This window comes from Nannospalax galili, unplaced genomic scaffold (genome assembly GCF_000622305.1).
Source record: "Nannospalax galili isolate Female #2095 unplaced genomic scaffold, S.galili_v1.0 scaffold387, whole genome shotgun sequence".
NCBI lineage: Eukaryota > Metazoa > Chordata > Mammalia > Rodentia > Spalacidae > Nannospalax > Nannospalax galili.
This window is the reverse complement of record NW_008355795.1, coordinates 465,944-485,454: the sequence shown is the minus strand read 5'-3', so window position 1 is coordinate 485,454 and position 19,511 is coordinate 465,944. Positions and strand designations below refer to the sequence as shown.

General features: G+C 47.9%; 1 protein-coding gene across 3 annotated transcripts in view; it reads left to right on the top strand.

The window, feature by feature from the left end:
* Window positions 1-19,273, top strand: part of Tyw3 (tRNA-yW synthesizing protein 3 homolog) — a 21,619-nt gene extending 2,346 nt beyond the window's left edge. The window contains exons 2-6 of one of the 3 annotated variants that reach the window (XR_003847122.1): window positions 1,009-1,089; window positions 3,325-3,423; window positions 8,183-8,254; window positions 10,577-10,754; window positions 18,940-19,113. Coding sequence is in view for 2 of the 3 variants with exons in the window: in XM_008853638.3 (XP_008851860.2) it covers window positions 1,009-1,089; window positions 3,325-3,423; window positions 8,183-8,254; window positions 10,621-10,754; window positions 18,940-19,132 (579 nt within the window). In the remaining variant the exon portion in view is untranslated. Of the gene's footprint in view, window positions 1-1,008; window positions 1,090-3,324; window positions 3,424-8,182; window positions 8,255-10,576; window positions 10,755-18,939 lie in introns of all 3 variants that reach the window. The other 2 variants (XM_008853638.3, XM_029556410.1) reach the window with 2 other exon arrangements.
* The last annotated feature ends 238 nt before the right edge of the window (window positions 19,274-19,511 follow it).

Genomic DNA, 19,511 nt, shown 5'->3' with positions numbered 1-19,511 from the left:
GAAAGAAAAGAAAGAAAATTAGAGTAAAGGAAATATTTTTTTTTAAAAAAAAGAGATGACATTGGTTCCCAAATCATGGTACTAGAGTCTGTAAAATTGGTAAATATGAAGTACACATTTGGCCCTGAGATTTATAGCATCAGTACTAGACCATGTGTATAAGTTACTGAAGTCTGACAATGAAAACCAGTCATTCAGGAACATGTCCAAGGCCAGATAGCAGAGTCTCTTCTAGACCCACTGTCTGTAGTTATTTTAGAAAGTAGTGATGTCTATGTGTGTGGTTGCCTGCTTTCTCTTCAGTGTCTTACAGGCGAGATCTGTGTGAACCTCGGGACGTTGCAAATCAATATTTGTTGGGTTTAAGTCAGTGTTGTAACATTGACCTTTTCAAATCTGTGATATTTTAAGTTCTGCCTTTTTGAGGCTGCATATAACAGTCTAATGGAGAAATCAGAAGTTTGTGCTCACAGACATGAGGGAAGCGGTAAAGGAGCAAGCATCACAGGTGTCAGGAGAGAGCTAGATCTTGTGTGCTAGGTCCTGGGTGTTATGAACCAGTGCAGCCCTGTAGAAGGAATTCCTCTTTTTTTTTTTTTTTCATCTTTTACTATGGTATTAAAATAAAACAGCATAATTAAAATACTATTAGTAGATAGCACCTTGTAAATATTTTCTTTCAACAAAAACATGAGCAGGTTAGGCATGTGGTCAGTGGTGAGAGTATTTGCTTAGCACTCACGAGGACTTGCTTTCTGTCCCCAGTACCACAAAGTAAACAGAGAAGCAAACAAAACTGTGACCGTATTTCAGGAAATGTTTGAGTACCTTTGCCGTTCAAATTCTGAGAAATTAGGGCTGATTTCTGTTCTAGGTTACGTTTACCCCAAAATGTTTTGAATTATCTTCAGTAATAGTTACGGTTATTAATTTTTAATTGCCTATATTACTATGCAGTACACCGTACTTACTATTTTGTAAATATGATTAAATTATTTGTTGTTCTAGAGTGCAAATGGTTTTGAGGTTCAGAAACAAAACTGTTGCTGGCTACTTGTTGTTCACAAACCTTGCCTGAAAGATGATGTGGTAAGTTTTTATGTTTAAACTTAAAAATGAGCTTTTAAATTCACAGTTACTTCAAATACATATGTAAAGAATAGAATACCAAAGTGATTATGTGGATGATTATAATGCCTGGGGGTTACAAAGCCCAGAAAGCTTTCATTACAGTGCTTTCTGGGTTGTAGAAGTGAGAGGTGTGGAGGCATAAGCAGGTCTGCACACATTCTATACTACAGTTCCACAAAGCATTCTCGTGAACACAGCAGAGTTCATGAACGTAGGGAACATGGAACCCAAATTTTTAAATTCAGTACTGTTGTTTAATAACTTTGCAGCCTGGCACAGATCATGATGGGAGAGGAGGATTTGCCCTCTGTGCATTGCCACTTTTCTGCTGGAGGTAATCTCACATGACCTGGGTGGCCTCTGGAAAATCTTCCATCTGTGCTCAGTTGTCTCATTTCAGGAATTGAAGTGTTAGGAGAGCCCATGTAAGTTTGTATTAGTGAGGCCCTTTTCATTCCTGGTGATTTTAGAAATCCAGTTACATCTTAATGCAAAAAATAAAAAAAAGAGGATTTATCAAAACAAGTGAAAAAGCCAGGCAAAGTGGTGCACACCTCTAATCCCCGCACTCAGGAGGCAGACACAGGTGGATTTCTGTGAAATCAAGGCCAGCCTTGTCTACACAGTGAGTTCCAGGTTAGCTAGGGCTACGGGGAGACCCTGTCTCAAAAAAGAAAACAAAGGATGATTTATCTACAGGAAGGACAGAGGTAGAGCTGGAGTGAGGTGTGGCTGGTTTGGGCATCTGCAGGCTGTCTGCAGAGCTCCCTCTGTGTGTGTGGGTGCTGGCAGGCCTGTCCTTACTCTGCTGGGAGCTGGCGGGCCTGTCCTCACTCTGCTGGGAGCTGGCAGGCCTGTCCTCACTGCTGGGAGCTGGTGGGCCTGTCCTCACTCTGCTGAGAGCTGGAGGGCCTGTCCTCACTCTGCTACAGCAAGAACTGTGAGCAGTCCCAGCAGAAAAACACTTCCTTTTCTTAAGATACGTGGACTAATCCCTGTGTGGGTTTTCCTATGTGGATTGGGGTGCTAGATAAGTTGCTTTTGCTGGTGAAATGATATAATGACCTTGGCCAGACATAGGCATTTGAGGCTTCTGAGTGATAGGGACAGTGTGAGTGACAGGGTCATAACTGACTGTTCCCTGAAATCAACAGTGTGAAGGCTGGGCGGTGCTGCCAGGAGTACCAGAGGGGCAGAGATGATGACAGGTATAAATTTTAGCTCAGAGGTAATAGTACCTGTTTACTAAGTGGTAAGCCTATGCCACAGTATAAACTGTAGCATGAGGTAGCCAGGGCCAAAAGGCAGATACCTGCCACAAAGGAAAGAGGCTGGGGCCTGACTGACAGTTAAGAACAGGCAATGCACATGCTTGGCTCCAGCCGTGTGATGTTTACTTACAGCAAGAGAGAGGTAGTATGAAGTCCTGCCCCTTGAAAGAAAGAGATGGTTCTACCTCCTCCCTGGCCGGCAGAGCAGTATTGCAAGTAGGGAAGACACTGTAAAGGCACCACTTGGGGCTGGAGTAAAGGGACCCTGCCCCCTGCACATCCACATAAGCTGTTCCAGGGAAGTTTGCTTGTGTCCAGTACAGAGGGAACTGAAAAGTGTTGGCCATGCTGAGGTCTCTGTGTGTCACATGATTTCCATCCATGCTCAGGGGCCTGTCTGGTACCCAGCACAAAGTCCACATTCCTCAAAGAAAATGAATTAAATGAAATAGTTTACTTTTTCAGGGTAAAGTAGCAGTTAGGAAAATGGTTCAGAATGTTCAGGTTTATGGGAAAACTGGAAATTAGGGTTTTTTAAGAAAATAAGTAAATAGGTCTAAGGGGGTAGCTAGGTGGGTAAGACCCGCAAACCCGAAGACCTCACTTTGGTCTCCAGGACCTCGTGGTGAAAGGAAAGAGCTGACTCCAGGAGCTGTCCTCTGACCTCCACACCAGGCACTGTGGCACATGTGTGCCTGCACACAATAGATAAATAAATGTAATTCTAAGATTCCAAAGGAAATAATAAGACTTTGATGAGAAAAGACCAGTAAAGCAGAGGAACTAGATATCGCAGACAGTGCACACTGAGTGAGTCTGAAGTTAAGTCCGTAGGTAGTGAAGGGTTGGTGGAGGACTGGCGGGTTGGCAGAGGAAGCGGCCTGCCGAGCTGTTCCTGATGCCTGCTCTCTCCTTCACGCAGCTGGCAGCTCTGAAGAGGGCGAGAGGTGATGCTGTCCTCAAGTTTGAGCCCTTCGTCCTTCACGTGCAGTGCAGGCAGCTGCAGGATGCACAGATTCTGGTAAGCGTTTGAGAAGTGTCCTTGAAGTTAGACATCTGTGGGTAGAGCTAAGTCTAGGCTGTGAGCCACCCGTAGAAACGACTCGACGCTAGTTTATCCAGCTCGTTTTTTTTATTTAATTGTATTTACATCCACTTAGTCAGCCTCATTATTCATGTCTAGTGTTAGAAAACAGGACTAGGGCCTGGAGAGATGGCTCAGCAGCTAAGAGCACTGGCTGCTCTTGCAGAGGACCCAGGTTTGGTTCCCAGCACCCACATCGTGGCAACAACTGTCCAGAACTCGAGTTCCAGGGGATCTAATGCCCTCTTCTGACCTCCTCAGGCATTGCATGACACAGGTGCACTTACATACATGCAGGCAATACATTCATAAAGTAAAAATAATAAGTAAAATATGTTTTAAAAAAGAAAACAGGAGTACCTAGTAATCACTAGCAAAAGAAGATCTAGCACCATGCTGTGGCTCCTTATTGAACTTCAGTTCTGCCTTGCTCAGTGAGAAAACTTGCTTTCGAGATGGCTGGTGATACCGTGATGGCTGATGATACCGACCAGCGACAGTCTGGAATTTGGGACTTGTGCTTTCCTTTACCACAAGCCATTATTGAAAAATTCAGAAGGATTTTTTACATTACAAGGAACTGGCAGTCACATGGAGTTTGGCAGGCACATCCAAAGATTAGGGCACAATTAGACAGGAAATGGGACATAAGCTTTTAGTCGGTGCCAGCTAGGGGCTGTTTGTAAAGCAGGATGCTTAAACTTTTACCAGTGCGTATCTAGTAGTTTATTGGTCACAGTAGAGCTAGAAGCATAGTAAACTTTTAGCTTTTAGCCCAGAGTCGATTTTAGTTAGTGATAGCTATGTTGTCTGTTCTGGACGAGGAGGCAGACTAAGGGCTGTTGACCAGGATGCTTTCCCTCAGAGTGAGGAGTCTGAACTTTGGACCCAGCTACTTTTCTCCTGCCAGCCTCACGTTCTGCACCACAGGGATGTCAGAGCTTCTGCTTTCAGCGCCCTCCCTTTAGCAGAGAAGTAGCCTTGACTTGAAAGTTTTAGGCTCATCTCGCCCTGGGGCGCGCCACCCTGGTTTCCTACAGTTCCTGTTTCTTTCTTTACCCTTCTGTCTTCTTTCATATTAAGGATGTATCTTTGCTTTTAAAAGCATCTTAAGCTTTCAGAAAATACCATGGAATTGCATTAGTCTTTGAGAATATTTTTCTCATTATTTAAATGAATATTAGTTAAACATCTGTTAAGCTGTTTCTCCACTTCCTAGTCCTGTTCATTTTTTACTTTTTATTAGCTTACATGTAAGGTTAAATTTCATCTGAAGCATAGTTGAATACGAGCAGTCACCCTGGTGCGTTTTGGGGAGTGATGAAGCCATTAGTCTTGCTCCTCCTTTGACCTTAGGGGACAGCAGACACCAGGCAGATAGAGATGATCAATGCCAAGTTCTAAAGGGCTGAAGGAGGAGGAAAGCAGCTCACAGCATGGTGTGCTGGGTGGCCTCTCCCGTGGGCATCTCTGAGGAAGACTGTTCAAGCTAAGACTGAAAAGAAGCTGCCGGTGGAGAGCTGGGAAGATGGACAGTCCAAGCAGATGAAAACGTTTCAGAAGCAGAAAAGGCTCCTGTTCACAGAGAGAAGGAGCGAGGTGTGAAGAGGTGACAGAAACCAAGACCAACCAGGTCCCTCGGGCCTTAGAGCTGGACAAAGGGATTGGTTGCTTTCTGAGTCAAGGACAGTTAGTGAAGGGCAGCTGCAGAGGCCTGACAGGGTGATCTGAAAGCCTGCGTCTGCTGGGGTCAAACAGGACTAAAGCTACACGTTGGAGAGTCCAGTACAGCTATTTAAAGCCTGACGGGGTGATCTGAAAGCCTGCGTCTGCTGGGGTCAAACAGGACTAAAGCTACACGTTGGAGAGTCCAGTACAGCTATTTAAAGCCTGATGGGGTGATCTGAAAGCCTGCGCCTGCTGGGGTCAAACAGGACTAAAGCTACACGTTGGAGAGTCCAGTACAGCTATTTAAAGCCTGACGGGGTGATCTGAAAGCCTGCGTCTGCCCTGGATGCCTGATGGGGTATTCTGAAAGCCCAGGTTTACCCTAGCAAGTCAGTCAGGACTCAGCTTGTGACTGCAATGGGATGTGGTGCCTTGAGGGGACAGTACCAGAGAAGGTGAGAGGGAGACAGGCAAAATGTGTTTTAGTGTTTGGATTAATAGACTGGCGGGGTGTCAGGGTAGATGCCCTAGGAGAAAGAGAAGTGTGAAAGGGAGCAAGCCATGTCAGGCTGGAGCACCGGGTGCCGGTAGTGCCCTTCAGACAGCGGTGCAGGAAGCCGGCGGTGTGGACTCAGCATCAGAGTCACATGAGTGTCCGTGCCCTTGAGATGCCCGTCTTCAGTGCCGCATGCCTGCCTGTCAGTCAGGGCTGGCCAGCAGAAGATACCATGGGGCAGATGCTTAAAACAAAGGGCATTAAGTGTTTTCTGTGCTGATGTCAAAGGTCAGAGGTCGGCATGGTTGGTTTTGTCCGGTCTCTTGTGGCCTTTCCCCTGTGAAGACACATCACAGCTTCCCTTCTCGGGACTCCAGTCCTGTTAACCTAGCTCCTCACCCTGAAGATCCCATTCCACTCGACCAGCATACAGGCCCTGTCTACAAATGCTGGGTTAGCACCTCACAGGAGTGCTGAAGGCCAGCTTGGCCCTAACACCAAAATCATAGTTGGTGTTGGTGTGGAAAGCTGCTCTAGGTGCAAAGGACTAAGCTACACATGGAGAGAGGCCAGTGCAGCTATTTAAAGCCCTGAGCCCGGATGCAATCACCTGTGGAGGCAGCAAAAAAGGAAAGGGGCCAGAGGAGCTGGGCCACGTGGATGTCCTCCGAGAGCTGCCTGAGATCAGTGCTCTGCGGTGGTACTTACTTGCCCTGGACGAATGGTCCGTATTCTGCCCTTATTCCTAAACCTGTTGCTGGTGCAGCCCCAGCCTAGGCCTTCCTGTTTCCATCCCCAGGTCCTGTTCTGGGTGCTGGTCCTCACGGCACAGGGCCAAAGCCTGGAAGAAAGTCTAACACCCAGAGAGCTGACTAGCACAATTCCAGAAACAAATCCCCCTGCTCAGGAGCACTCCTGGTTCTCAGGGCACCTGCCAGGCAAAGAAATGCAGAAAAGGGGCGGGGACACAGGCAGCTAGGAGCACAGAGGCATGATTTCTCAATAAGTGCTGTTTAGGAAATTGTCAGAGCCCTGAGCTAGACAGGAAAGAGAGAGATGAGCTGTGAAGGTCGCCAGAGAAGCGCTCTGAAAGACAGAGGGGAGGGAGGTACACAGGACCAGGACACACAGGAGCCAGCCACGGAATGTTAGTTCAGGAAGAAGGACCAGCAGAAAGAGGCTGGAATCAAGTGGAGCCGGGCATGATGGCACACATCTTTATTCCCAGCACTCAGGAGGCAGAGGCAGGCAGATCTCTGTGAGATGAAGGCCAGCCTGGTCTACATAATGAGTTCCAAGCCAGCTGGGGCTACAGAGAGACCGTGTCTCAAAAAGAAAAGAAAAGAGAAAGAGGTAGGGAGGGAAAGGCAGGGAGGTGGTGGGGTGTTCAGAGAACAGGAAGGAGGCCAGATGCGGTGTGAGAGCTGTAGCATTTAGACCCCATCTTTCCACCTTTGACTGCTCTGTTAGGAGGATTAGGGACAAGAGTGAAAACAGTTCATCTAAAGACTCCTGCAGAGTCCAGGCAGGTAATGAGCATCCAGACCCAGCAAAGCTACAGGGCATGGCACCGGGGAGCACAGGTGTGGTTTGAAGGCAGAGTGGTCCGGAACTGGGCGTGGGGAGGAAGGGGAAAAAGCACCAGGCAGACGGGGTTTGGCCTGAGAAGCTGCACGTGTGGTGGCTTCGTCATATCAGGTGAGAAGGACTGGGTGTGAGAGGACATTTCTAGGAGGAAGAGTCCACTTTGGGCAAGAGATCCACACTGGGAATGGGCTCAAGGTAATTCACATGGTAATACACATGGCAGCCACACAGGGTGCTGTTTACCACCATGGGAGAGCACGCTTAGAGCAAAGTTCTCAGCGTTTGGACTGTTGACACTGGGGCCAAGTAACTGTGGAACCTGTCCTTGGTAGAATGCTTCAGCAGCTGCCCTGGCTATGCTGCCCTGTATGCCAGCCCGCCCCACCCCCGTCACTCTGCCATCGGGACAGCCTGGCAAACACCAAGTCTGGTCATTGCAGGGTTCCTGTGGGACAATCGTTCCAAGTTAAGAACTCCTGAGCTGAAGAGAAAGCCACATCACTTAGGGACTGCATAACGCTAAAGCCCATGAGGATGTATAAAGTCCATTCAGGATTCCAGACCCTCAGGTTCTTGTGGCTCACTGCCGTCGTCTGTAAAATCAGCCCAGGCACTGAGGGAACCATGTTCCTTCTCAGAGAAAGCACGCACTCTTGGAAGTTCCCTTTACCTCTATGCGGGGCCAGAGCAAAGACTGGTTTTGGCCTTCTGCTCTGAGAATAGTCATCAGCCAGACTCCTGCTTTATTGGATTCTGGTTTTACCCTTTCTCAAGGACATTGCCAAAACTGCTGTTCTGGTCTGTCTACCAGGAATTCTGACAGGACTTTAAAGCGTAGTCCACACGGACAGAAACCCTCAGTGGGTCTGGGAGTTCCTTTCTCCCACTGTTTATGGGACAGATTTGTTGATGTCCGGGAGCTTAGCACACTTTACTTTTTTACAGCATTCGGTGGCAGTCACTTCTGGCTTCAGGAACTCTGGCATCACAGTGGGAAAACGAGGGAAGATGATGCTGGTAAGGTGCTGTCGGCAGGAACGGGCTGGGACTGTCCAGGTTGCTGAACAGCGCTGTGGCGCTTGCTGCCCTTACCCCCTCCTTCCCAGAAGCCCTGTTGCTTTCTTGCCCCCAAACCTTAAGTGACTCACTCTTCCCTCGAAGGTTGTGTCCAGAGTTTATATCTGAGTTAGAGGCCCTATTCTGTGATGTCCCCCTCCGCTTACTTTGAACCTGACTCTGCTCTGCCCTCCTCATCCTGCGGTGTCAAGGGCTGATGTAATGAGCAGCGTGGCACAGCGGTAAGAGTGGCTTCTGAAGTTCTCTGCGGTGACACTCTGGTATCAGCTGGACTACGGCTGTGCTTTGTAAACTTGTGCGAGCTGCTTCATGCCTCGGTATCTGAACTTTCTCAGCCCTCCCAGAGCTCCGGAGTGCCGTCCATGGGCCAGATCCCGCCCACAGGAGCTGGGCCTACTCGACCCCCATTAATCGTCAGATGCAGTTTGGTACCACTATAGCAAAGCTGAGTGCCGTGACACGCTGCGTGACCCATAAAGGCAGCAACATCTCTCCTCTGTCCTGTCACAGGAGCGGTTTACCAGCCCTCAGGCCTGCTGTCCTTTCCTGGCCACACCAACCATAGTCGTTTTCCCGGTTTTGCTCACCCATAGTCTTTACTGTTTGGCACAGGACACGCTGTGTTTGAACCGTGTCAAATTCCTGTTCTTACAGCTCCCTAGACTTTTTTCTACTTTTAACAAGTAGCCCATTTCCCAAATCGAGGTGGCAGACAGAAGAGGAAGTATGCAAAGCGTGACTAAGTGGCAGATCAGAGCCCTCACTGCTGGTTTGTGTCCTGACCTCACTCCACCCTACATCTGGTGGTCTGAGGTAAAAGAGCCATTCCTCCGCCTTCCTGTCCTTCGTCTCTGTGGTTTTAGCAGTGGTTTCACCAGTCAGTGGTTTTAGCATTTCTGCCTTGGTACGTGACACCACTCCAGGTCCTTCCCCAGTGTCCTGTGCCATGAAGGTTCATTCCCTCAGTTTCTATGACAGTCTCCGGAGTTGCCTTCTTAGAGGCCTTCCTGAGTCCTCCCAGCCCCTGAGCAGTGCTCTCAGAATCCCTCCTTTAAAACGCCGAGTCTCCAGAGATTTTCCCTGATGCTTGGGTCATAATTAGACTTTTTAGCCCCAGAGATGGCTAGGCATGTGACCACCAGGAACAGGCATTAAAGGGGAATCATTTGGGGAAGAGCCCAAGGGCAGTTAGGGAGAGAAGTTGGAATCCATTCTTTCCCAAGTACGACTTGTATTTCTACGTCTCTGCGTATACTGCTCTGGCTCCAACACCGCTCCCTCTTTTTAATGACTGCTGAAATTACACTTGTCTCTGAAAATTCCAACCCAAACCCTGGCTTCCCATGAAGCTGAGTCCTCTCACTTCCCTGGTTCTTTCCTTCCACATTCTGTCAGCATTTTTTTTGTGTGTGTGTATGCACGTACATGCACTCGTGTGTTTCTTCATATCACCCAGGCTGCGTTGTGATTCCTGTGTATGTCTTTCCTGTTCTGAAATGTGAACTCTGAAAGGAGAAGCCTTGGTATGTTCCTTTTGGGTCTTTGTGCCTTACAGAGGCCCCCAAACAATGCAGATGCTCCCTAAAGATTCAGTGAATGAATTCTTACTCTTCAGTACTGGTTTGTGAGAGTTTTTGCTGTGGCTGTTCGCCTTCACCCAGTGTGTGGATGCACAGGGATATGTAGCCGGCTCCATCAGTAGGTCGCTAAGATTGACAACCTGAAGCACTAACGCAGGGACTGCAGTGCAGCTCTGAATGAATTCTTACTCTTCAGTACTGGTTTGTGAGAGTTTTTGCTGTGGCTTTTCGCCTTCACCCAGTGTGTGGATGCACGGGGATATGTAGCCGGCTCCATCAGTAGATCGCTAAGATTGACAACCTGAAGCACTAACGCAGGGACTGGAGCTGCAGCTCCTCTCATACTCAGCCCAAGCAGAGGCTCTAAGAAGCTGTTTGATTTCCCCTTCCGGCCTGTGTTGGACATGTCATTTATTTCCTTTCTTTAAGTTATGAATTAAAGCATTGTAAGACGTAGCGAGGTTGAAGCTGTAAAGTTACTGAATTCTCTGATAGCATCTCCTCTGAAAAACAATACAAAGAACACCTTTCTGGACATGACTGCCAATGAGGGGATCTGTGGCCTCTCCTCTGACTGAGTTGAGTTCAGCTAGATTTCTGTCAAATCAAGGGTGCAGGTGCTGTAATGGGAGTTTCGTGTCCAGACCTAGCCCTGACTGGGATTCTCCCTCCTTTTCTTCAGAGGCTCTGGCCTACGAATCTTCACAACTCCACTCTCCCCTCTAGGCTGTCCGGAGTACGCATGGCTTAGAAGTTCCATTAAGCCATAAGGGGAAACTGATGGTGACGGAAGAGTATGTTGAGTTCCTGTTAAATATAGCAAATCAGAAAATGGAGGAGAACAAGAGAAGAATTGGAAGGTACCGTTAACTGTGTATGTCCATGCTGTGAGGTACCGTTAACTGTGTATGTCCGTGCTGTGAGGTACCGTTAACTGTGTATGTCCGTGCTGTGAGGTACCGTTAACTGTGTATGTCCGTGCTGTGAGGTACCATTAACTGTGTATGTCCATGCTGTGAGGTACCGTTAACTGTGTATGTCCGTGCTGTGAGGTACCATTAACTGTGTATGTCTGTGCTGTGAGGTACCGTTAACTGTGAATGTCCATGCCATGAGGTACCGTTAACTGTGAACTTCCATGCCGTGAGGTACCATTAACTGTGTATGTTCATGCTGTGAGGTACCGTTAACTGTGTATGTCCGTGCTGTGAGGTACCGTTAACTGTGAATGTCCATGTTGTGAGGTACTGTTAACTGTGAACTTCCATGCTGTGAGGTACCGTTAACTGTGTATGTTCATGCTGTGAGGTACCATTAACTGTGTATGTTCATGCTATCCCCGTAGGCCTGCACCGTTCCTGAAACTATGAGTGCCTACACTTAAGTTTATATTCCCACCTGCTTTTGGATGTAGCCGTGTTTGTAGGGAACAGAAGGATGGTTGAGGGCACCAGTGACCGAGAGCAGACAGTGGCAGACCATAAGGGGAAGCCCCCAGGGACAGCTAGGCGTGCGGCCACCAGGGACAGGGGTTAAAGGGTGAGTCATTTGGGAACGAGTCCAAGGGGAGCAGGAAGAGATAGGGTGGAAGGAAGCTGAACCCTCCCCCTTTTTCCCTGGACTCTCCCCTCAGTCTGTTAACATCCTACACCCCTGACTGGCCAGTGACCGGCTCCCTGTGGACTAAATCCAGAATGGCCTCCCTGGCCAAGGAGTAGGAGACTGGATTTCCGTTCACATCTTTCTGTCCCTCTTGTTCCTTTTTTTAAATATTTTATTATTTTTATTTTTTGTGTATGAGTGTTATGCCTGCATGTAAATAAGTGCACCCGTGTCGTATAATGCCAGCAGAGGACAGAAGAGGCTGTCGGATCCCCTGGAACTGCAGTTACAGACAGTTGTTAGCTGCCATGTGGGTGCTGGAATTTGAGCCTGGGTCTTCTGCAAGAACAGTCAGTGTTCTTAACTGCTGAGCCATCCCTCTTGTTCTTAAACCTTACCTCCTGGCAAATAGAAGTAGTACGTTACTAGTGTTTCAACATTTTCCTAAAAACAAAGTTTGTATATAAACAAGTAAATATTACGCTGCCTTTTGTACGTGAAAATAGGCAAATTGTATGTTTCTTTTTGAAAAAAGTTTTTTATCCACTCGTGTGCACATGTGCATGTTTGTGTGTGTGCGCGTGCATGTGTGTAAGTGTGTGTGGTTGTATTTACGTGTACATGTGTGCATGCACACCACAGCACGTATGGGAGTCCAAGGACAACTGTGGAATGGGTGCTCTCTACTTTCACAAGGGTTCCGGGGATTGAGCACAGGATGCCAGGCTGGGGCAGCAAACTGCACTGGCTAAACCACCTCACTGTGGCTCACCAGCCCAAGTTGTACATTTCTGAGTTGTGGAACGATGACCAGCTTGGTGTCATTTGCACTTTCCCTTTCTCCCTTCCGCCTTTAGCTGCCTCAGGGCTAGTCAGTCACATCTGATGCCTCTTGAGTTGTTTCTCTTTCATTCAAGACTCTGCAGGAGCTTCCCAGCAAGACGCAGTAGCAGGTCTAGCAAGTGGTCCCCCTCAGCACGTCAGAGTTGTGTCCCCATACACTGCAAAGGAATCCAGGAGCTTAACTTTCTGCTGAAATTCTTCACTCCCTAGAGCTTTCAAGCTGTAGCTAAGGCCAGAGGGCCAGTGACAGCAGTGTAGCCAGTCAGACAGGCTCAGGTCGAGTCCCCAGCGCAGACTGGGCTCACTGACGCCAAGTACTTGCCTGGTGCTACCAAGTCATTCCCATTTTATATTGTGTTATTCCTAAATTGGGGAAAATGCTGGCTCAAAGAACAGTTACTGATATTCATTAAACACCTTGTGCTTTGTGATGGGACTCTGCGTGCTGTGGGCTCTCAGGACAGTAGAGTCCTGCCTCTTCCACATTCACCCACGGAGAAGAAAATAAACCTGTCACACATCAATCCCAGCCTCAAGCCTTCAGAACCATGAATCCACACATGAAGCAGTTATGTTCTCTGTTCCCTCAGGGATGCTGTTTGACATGTTCAGTTTAGGTGTGGTGGAAAGAAGTGAATTTACTGCAGTGGACATCTTAAAGCTTAATTTTTAGCTGGATCCTGGTTGGAAAACACTATCAATTCTGGCCACAAAGTACAGATGTTCTAACCAAAGTGAAGGTTTCAGATAAGAAGTTGAAGTGCGCCTGACCGCTCCACCAGACTGAAGACTGGGACACGTACGGCCCGGGCACTCCTAGCGCACCCCAGAGCAGACTGAGCACACACACGGGCACTCACACACGGACACCCACACACGGACACCCCTAGCACACCCCAGAGCAGAGTGAGCACACACACACGGGCACACACACACGGGCACCCCCTAGCGCACCCCAGAGCAGACTGAGCCCACACACGGGCACTCACACACGGGCCCCCCCTAGCGCACCCCAGAGCAGACTGAGCCCACACACGGGCACTCACACACGGGCCCCCCCTAGCGCACCCCAGAGCAGACTGAGCCCACACACGGGCACTCACACACGGGCCCCCCCTAGCGCACCCCAGAGCAGACTGAGCCCACACACGGGCACTCACACACGGGCCCCCCCTAGCGCACCCCAGAGCAGACTGAGCCCACACACGGGCACTCACACACGGGCCCCCCCTAGCGCACCCCAGAGCAGACTGAGCCCACACACGGGCACTCACACACGGGCCCCCCCTAGCGCACCCCAGAGCAGACTGAGCCCACACACGGGCACTCACACACGGGCCCCCCCTAGCGCACCCCAGAGCAGACTGAGCCCACACACGGGCACTCACACACGGGCCCCCCCTAGCGCACCCCAGAGCAGACTGAGCCCACACACGGGCACTCACACACGGGCCCCCCCTAGCGCACCCCAGAGCAGACTGAGCCCACACACGGGCACTCACACACGGGCACCCCCTAGCGCGCCCCAGAGCAGAGTGAGCACACACACACGGGCACACACACACGGGCCCTCACACACGGACACCCCTAGCGCACCCTAGAGCAGACTGAACACACACACACACGGGCACTCACACACGGACACCCCTAGCGCACCCCAGAGCAGAGTGAGCACACACACACAGGCACACACACACACAGGGGCACTCACACACGGACACCCCTAGCGCACCCCAGAGCAGACTGAGCACACACACAGATGGGCACACACACGGACACCCCTAGCGCACCCTAGAGCAGACTGAACACACACACACAGGGGCACTCACACACGGACACCCCTAGCGCACCCTAGAGCGCACTGTACTTGCTGGGTAGTCACCCAGTGGTGCTGTTGGGAAACAGGCATCAGTGTTTCAGTTTCTCTGTCCCCTGCCCTGAATTTCAACAAGATCATAAATATAGCCCAAGACCAACTAACTACACACCTGGTGAAGTTAATTGAACCACGTTCACCAACCATAAAATCAAATTATGCGTTAAATTCATTGACTCAAAAATATGTTTTGAGATGATCGTCTGCATGCCACTATCAAGAGAGCCAGGCTCATCACATAAAATCAGGGAAAAATTAAAGAAGGGTAAAAGTGTCTTAAGATACTGATTAGAAGATTGCGTGTGGATTCAGAGTGGGAGCAAGTCGGCATTCCTCCGGGAGCAGCTGTCTGCATACTCAGCAAATGTACAGGAAGCGTGCTCCTCTGATGTTACAAAGAGAGAAGGCCAAACACTGGAGGTGGTAGCGAGGCACCCAGACAGGGAGAACAAACAGTTTTACCATGGGACCAGTTTCATGGTTCAGATCACTGTGAGAGAGCTGTAAAATCTCCATCCATCCTAGTAACGAACATTTCAGCAACAAGAGGTATTTTAGGAACATTAAAATTAAAGTAGTAAAAGTTAAAAGTTATCACAGTTGAAGCATTAAAACAAATAGTGTATATGTGTGTGCATATGTGTGTGGGTGTGTGGCACCGGGCAAGCACAAGGGCCTGAAGAAGTCCTGTGTCCTCTTCTGTCATGCTGGGCTTTATTCCCTTGAGACGGGGCCTCCTGCTGATCCTGGAGCTGTCTGGTGGCCAAGCCGTCCTCCTGCCTCTGCTTTTCAGATGCCATTCCAGGCCCACAGGCCACCATGCCTAGCTTTTCACCTGGGTGCTAGGCTCTGAGTTCAGGTCTCCATGCTATTGCAGCAAGTGCTCTCACTCGTCAGGCCTTCTCCCCAGCCCCTAAAATATTTTAATAGAGAAAAGGTCTTGTTTGTGAGAAATCATTACCACTGGCTTCGAAGCCAGACCAGCTGAGTGCCTGTGGTTGTGGAGCGGGACAGGACAAGCCTGTGAGCACAGCCTGCTTTGTAGATGGCAGATTTGGAGAGGAGATGAGACAGGACTGCACAGACATGTAAGATCATTTCATACATAACTGTTTCCAGGTGGAAAGCAAAGCTTGTAGGCCTGCTCCCTAGCTACAAGACGAAGGGTTTCTTTGTCTCCATTAGTAAGAGGTCAGGAAGCAGATTGGATGAAGCCATGTGGGATGAAATTAACCATGTTCTTCTTTTCATCAGCTGTGTAATAAAATATTAAATAAAACAGAATAAAAGGGCTGAATATATTGGCATATAATATTGTTAAGAATAAAGAAATCTGAAAGGCAAAGTAATTGAATGTGTTTCCAGTGGTTACTTTTTTTTTTTTTAAGTCTTTTTAGTGTGGTAAAATTTGTGTAACAGAAATTTACTGTTTTAACCAACGGCATTAAGTGCATTTACATCATTATGTGATCGTCATGACTATCCATCTCCAGAACTTTCATCTCTAGACAGAGCCTGACCCACTGAGCACTGATGCCGCTCTCCCTCTGCAGCCTGGTGAACACTTCCTGTTTCCTGCCTCTGTGAACTTGACTTCTGTACATTCTTGTTTCAAGTGAGGTTATACAGTATTTGTCCTTTGGTGTCTGGCATAATTTCACTTAGCTGATGTTTTGTTTTGTGCTGTTGTTTGGTTGTTTGTTGTAGTACTGAGGCTTGAAGCTACAGCCCTGCTCCTTTCCAGCCCAGCTGATGTTTAAAAAGTTCAGCCATACCATAGCATGCATCAGAATCTTTTCTGTTACTAATACTCCGTGGTCCTTATAGACCACTTGTGGGCATGCTCTGAGCATTGGCCTCCAGATGCCACACCAGGCTTTCAGTTCTCTTGGACACAGACTAGGAGCAGGAGCTGCAGGGAGGGCTGGTAAATCTGTACTCAGTCTCCCGAAGAGCTACAGTCCTGTCATCCACAGCAGCGGCACGATCTCACGATGCGATGTCCCTGGCAGTGAGCTGTGGCCTTGGCAAACATGTACTTCTGATTTCTGGTCCTGGGCAGCCAGCATGCTGTGAGGTGGCCCCCCAGGAGAATGGTGCTGTCCTTTGTGCTGTCCTGGCAATCAATGTCATTCCGCACCTTCGTGCCTTCTGTATGAGCCATCCGCCTGTCTTTGGAAAAATAGCCATTCTAGTCTTTTGCCCATTTTTTTCATTGGGTGGTTGGGGTTTGCTGTTGAAGTAGAGACTTCTGTCTGTGTTCTGGACTCATCCTCTTGGGTCATTCTAAATAACTGGTGTGGGAGATGGGGAGAAAACTGGTTCTTCAAATCCCCTAAGATGATGACCAGACCCCGAAAGAAGCACAACACTGGTGTAGACACTCATGAATGTCAGGGCCGGGCAGAAGCTGGGTGGTCAGTGACAAGGTCAGCAGTCTGGCAGGGTGCTGGTGTGCATGTCGGATTCTGAGCTCGTCTCTGTGATTGGTAGATACAGAAGAAGCGGTCTCCACTCACAGGAGTTGGGGGATGCTGTCTCCAGGAAGCCGGGTTTCTGTGGAGGACATAGGCACATTAAATGAACAACCATCCGCGTTATGTGGAACAGGCCCCACGGCACTTGTCAGCTCACTCATCCTGTTCCTTTGACCATGCCACTGTGTTTGAAGGAATGTTGAGTGAGTGCCCATTCTGTGCCAGGCCCAGTCCTGACTGTAGGGGTTACAGGGGTAAGTAAGTCCTTACGTTCAGACAGAATACATAGGAATCCCACTGAATGTGTGTTTGACTTGTACAGGGTCATTTTGAATCAATGAGTGTTTAGTATTGCAGCATTATTGAGCCTTTCCAAGTAGAATCTAGACTGCTCATTAAATCGAAGAAAGCAGAAAAATCAATTAAAACAATAATCTGTAGTTATCAAAAATCCTGTAGACGGCAAATATTTGCTGTTGTACTAGCATGACAGTGGGCAGAGAAGGAAAGGACACCAAGTGGCAGGGCCTTTCAACTTCCAGAGCACGCTGGTTAGGACAGGGTCTCTCTGTAGCCCCAGCTGGCCTGGAACTCACTATGTAGACGAGGCTGGCTCCCATCTCCATCTGCCTCTGTCTAGGATTAAAGGTGTGTGCCACCACACCTCAAAGAGCTGCATTTTCACACATCAAAGTAGGGCATGTGTTTTGTGGTAATATTCAGCCTGTCAGGGAAGTGGTGTTTCTCAAGTACTCCTGGAAGAAGCTTGTGTTTTTGAACACTCACTCTGGAGAATGGTCAGTGTTTATCCAACACCTTGCTCCTGGCAGTTGCATTTTTAGACTCCGTCATAGAGAAGTGGCTGGCAGCAGCTGTCCTGCCACCTTCAAAGCTGTTTGTCCCAGTCTGTCAGGGAGAATTTGAAAACACAGGAGAGCCGTTTACATGAGACCACTTGTTATTATTTTGTAATTTTCAGCAAACTTTATATTTAAAAATGGTGAGGCGTTACATGTAATATCCTAATGTGTAAAGTAATGGTAAGTATGTGTATCTAAATAAATCAATCTAGACTGCACTGAGAAACCGGAAAGAGTAAAACTATTTAAAATGAGGCCGGTGGGGCTAGAGAGATCGTCCAGCAGTTAAGAGCACTGATTGCTCAAGCAGAGGACCCAGATTCAAATCTCAGTAACCACATGGTAATAATAAATAAAATATTTAAAGTGGGACTGGTGAGGTGACTCAATGGGCAGAGCACAAGCCTGGAGACCTGAGTCCATTCCTGGCACCCTCATGAAGGCAGGACAGAACCAGCTCCACAAAGTTGTTCTCTGACAATGCACCCTCACCCCACCACACACAGTGATTATGTATGAGATTAAAGAAAGGAACGTTGAAGATCTGAAATTGATATTCTGTAGCTATGTAGAGGTAAACTGTGTTCACAAGTTCAGATATTTTCAAATTCTAAAAAGTGAAACTCATTTGCAATATTTCTTATTGCTTTTTATGTGTATGCATGTTTTGCTTGCCATGTTCCTATGTGTGCCCATGTGTGCAATGTCCGCAGAGGCCAGAAGAGGGCAACAGATACCCTGGAACTGGAGTTACTGACAGTTGTTAGCTGCCATGTGGGTTCTGGTGAACCAAACCCTGGTCCTCTGCAAGAGCAGCCAATGCTCTTAACTGCTGAGCATCTCTCCGGCCCCTATTTATGTAATTTTTAATAAAAATCTCAAGTGCCTCCCTTCCCTTGACCTTACATCTTAGATGGTAGCTGATGTTGGACGGAGGTTAAGAGGTCATTTCATCCCACTTGTCAGTTCTTACTATTTTTCATTTTTATTATTTTATTTTATGTGCATGAGTATGTTGCCTACATGTGTGTAAGTGCACCATGTCATTCAGTGCCTGAGGAGTCAGAAGAGGGTGTTGGAGTCTCCAGAACTGGAGTTACAGAGAGTTGTTAGCCACCATGTGGGTGCTGGGACTCAAACCCAGGTCCTCTGCAAGGGCAGCCAGTGCTCTTAATCTCTGAGCATCTCTCCAGCCCACTCGTCAGTTCTTAAAGAGCTGAAAACTCATTTCTTTTACTAGTTTAAACAGAAAGGAAAAGTTTACATGGTTTATTTTAAATTTTTAAGGCTAATTGTCCCTTTTATAAAATGTGTAGGTTCTACATAGATTTCGGTCAGTCAGTTTCAGAGCCCTGAAATATGTGACAGTGTGTTTAACTCTTCTCAGGTTTTACGACTGCCTGCAGCATGCTATGGAAAGGGACCCCACTGCCAACCCACAGCACAAGACCAAGGAGAAGAAGAGGCCATTTTGTACTCACGAGAGAAGGAACCAGGAAAGTCCTAAAGAAAATGATAAAGAATCCGATCGTGACGATGACCCGGGAATTAACGTTACTTTTCCCCCTGAAGACTACTAAGATTTGGCACAGGCATGTTTCTAATGCATTTTATAAAGCTGCTCTTTATAAGAGTATTTGAGTTTGTTAAGTGTCTATCAGCCATTTAGAAAAGCAAGATTGAATTTCTCTATATTTTAGAGAAATTTTTGTAAGTGTAAATGGCTTTGAAAAATTGCTTGATGTAGTGTTTGGTCTTTAAATCTGCCCTTTTTGGTGTATAAACAATCATTCTGAAATAAAATGATTTGTTTTAATGCCTGTCCTTTTGGTTTGTTTCTACCTGTGTGAAAGAAGAAAACATGAATTCCCTTTCAAGACAAGCTTAGCCTGGGTGTTTGAGGGGAGCTAGGAGAACAAACAGCCTGTTTTCACTCCCCCTTCCTCACCCAGCTGCTTT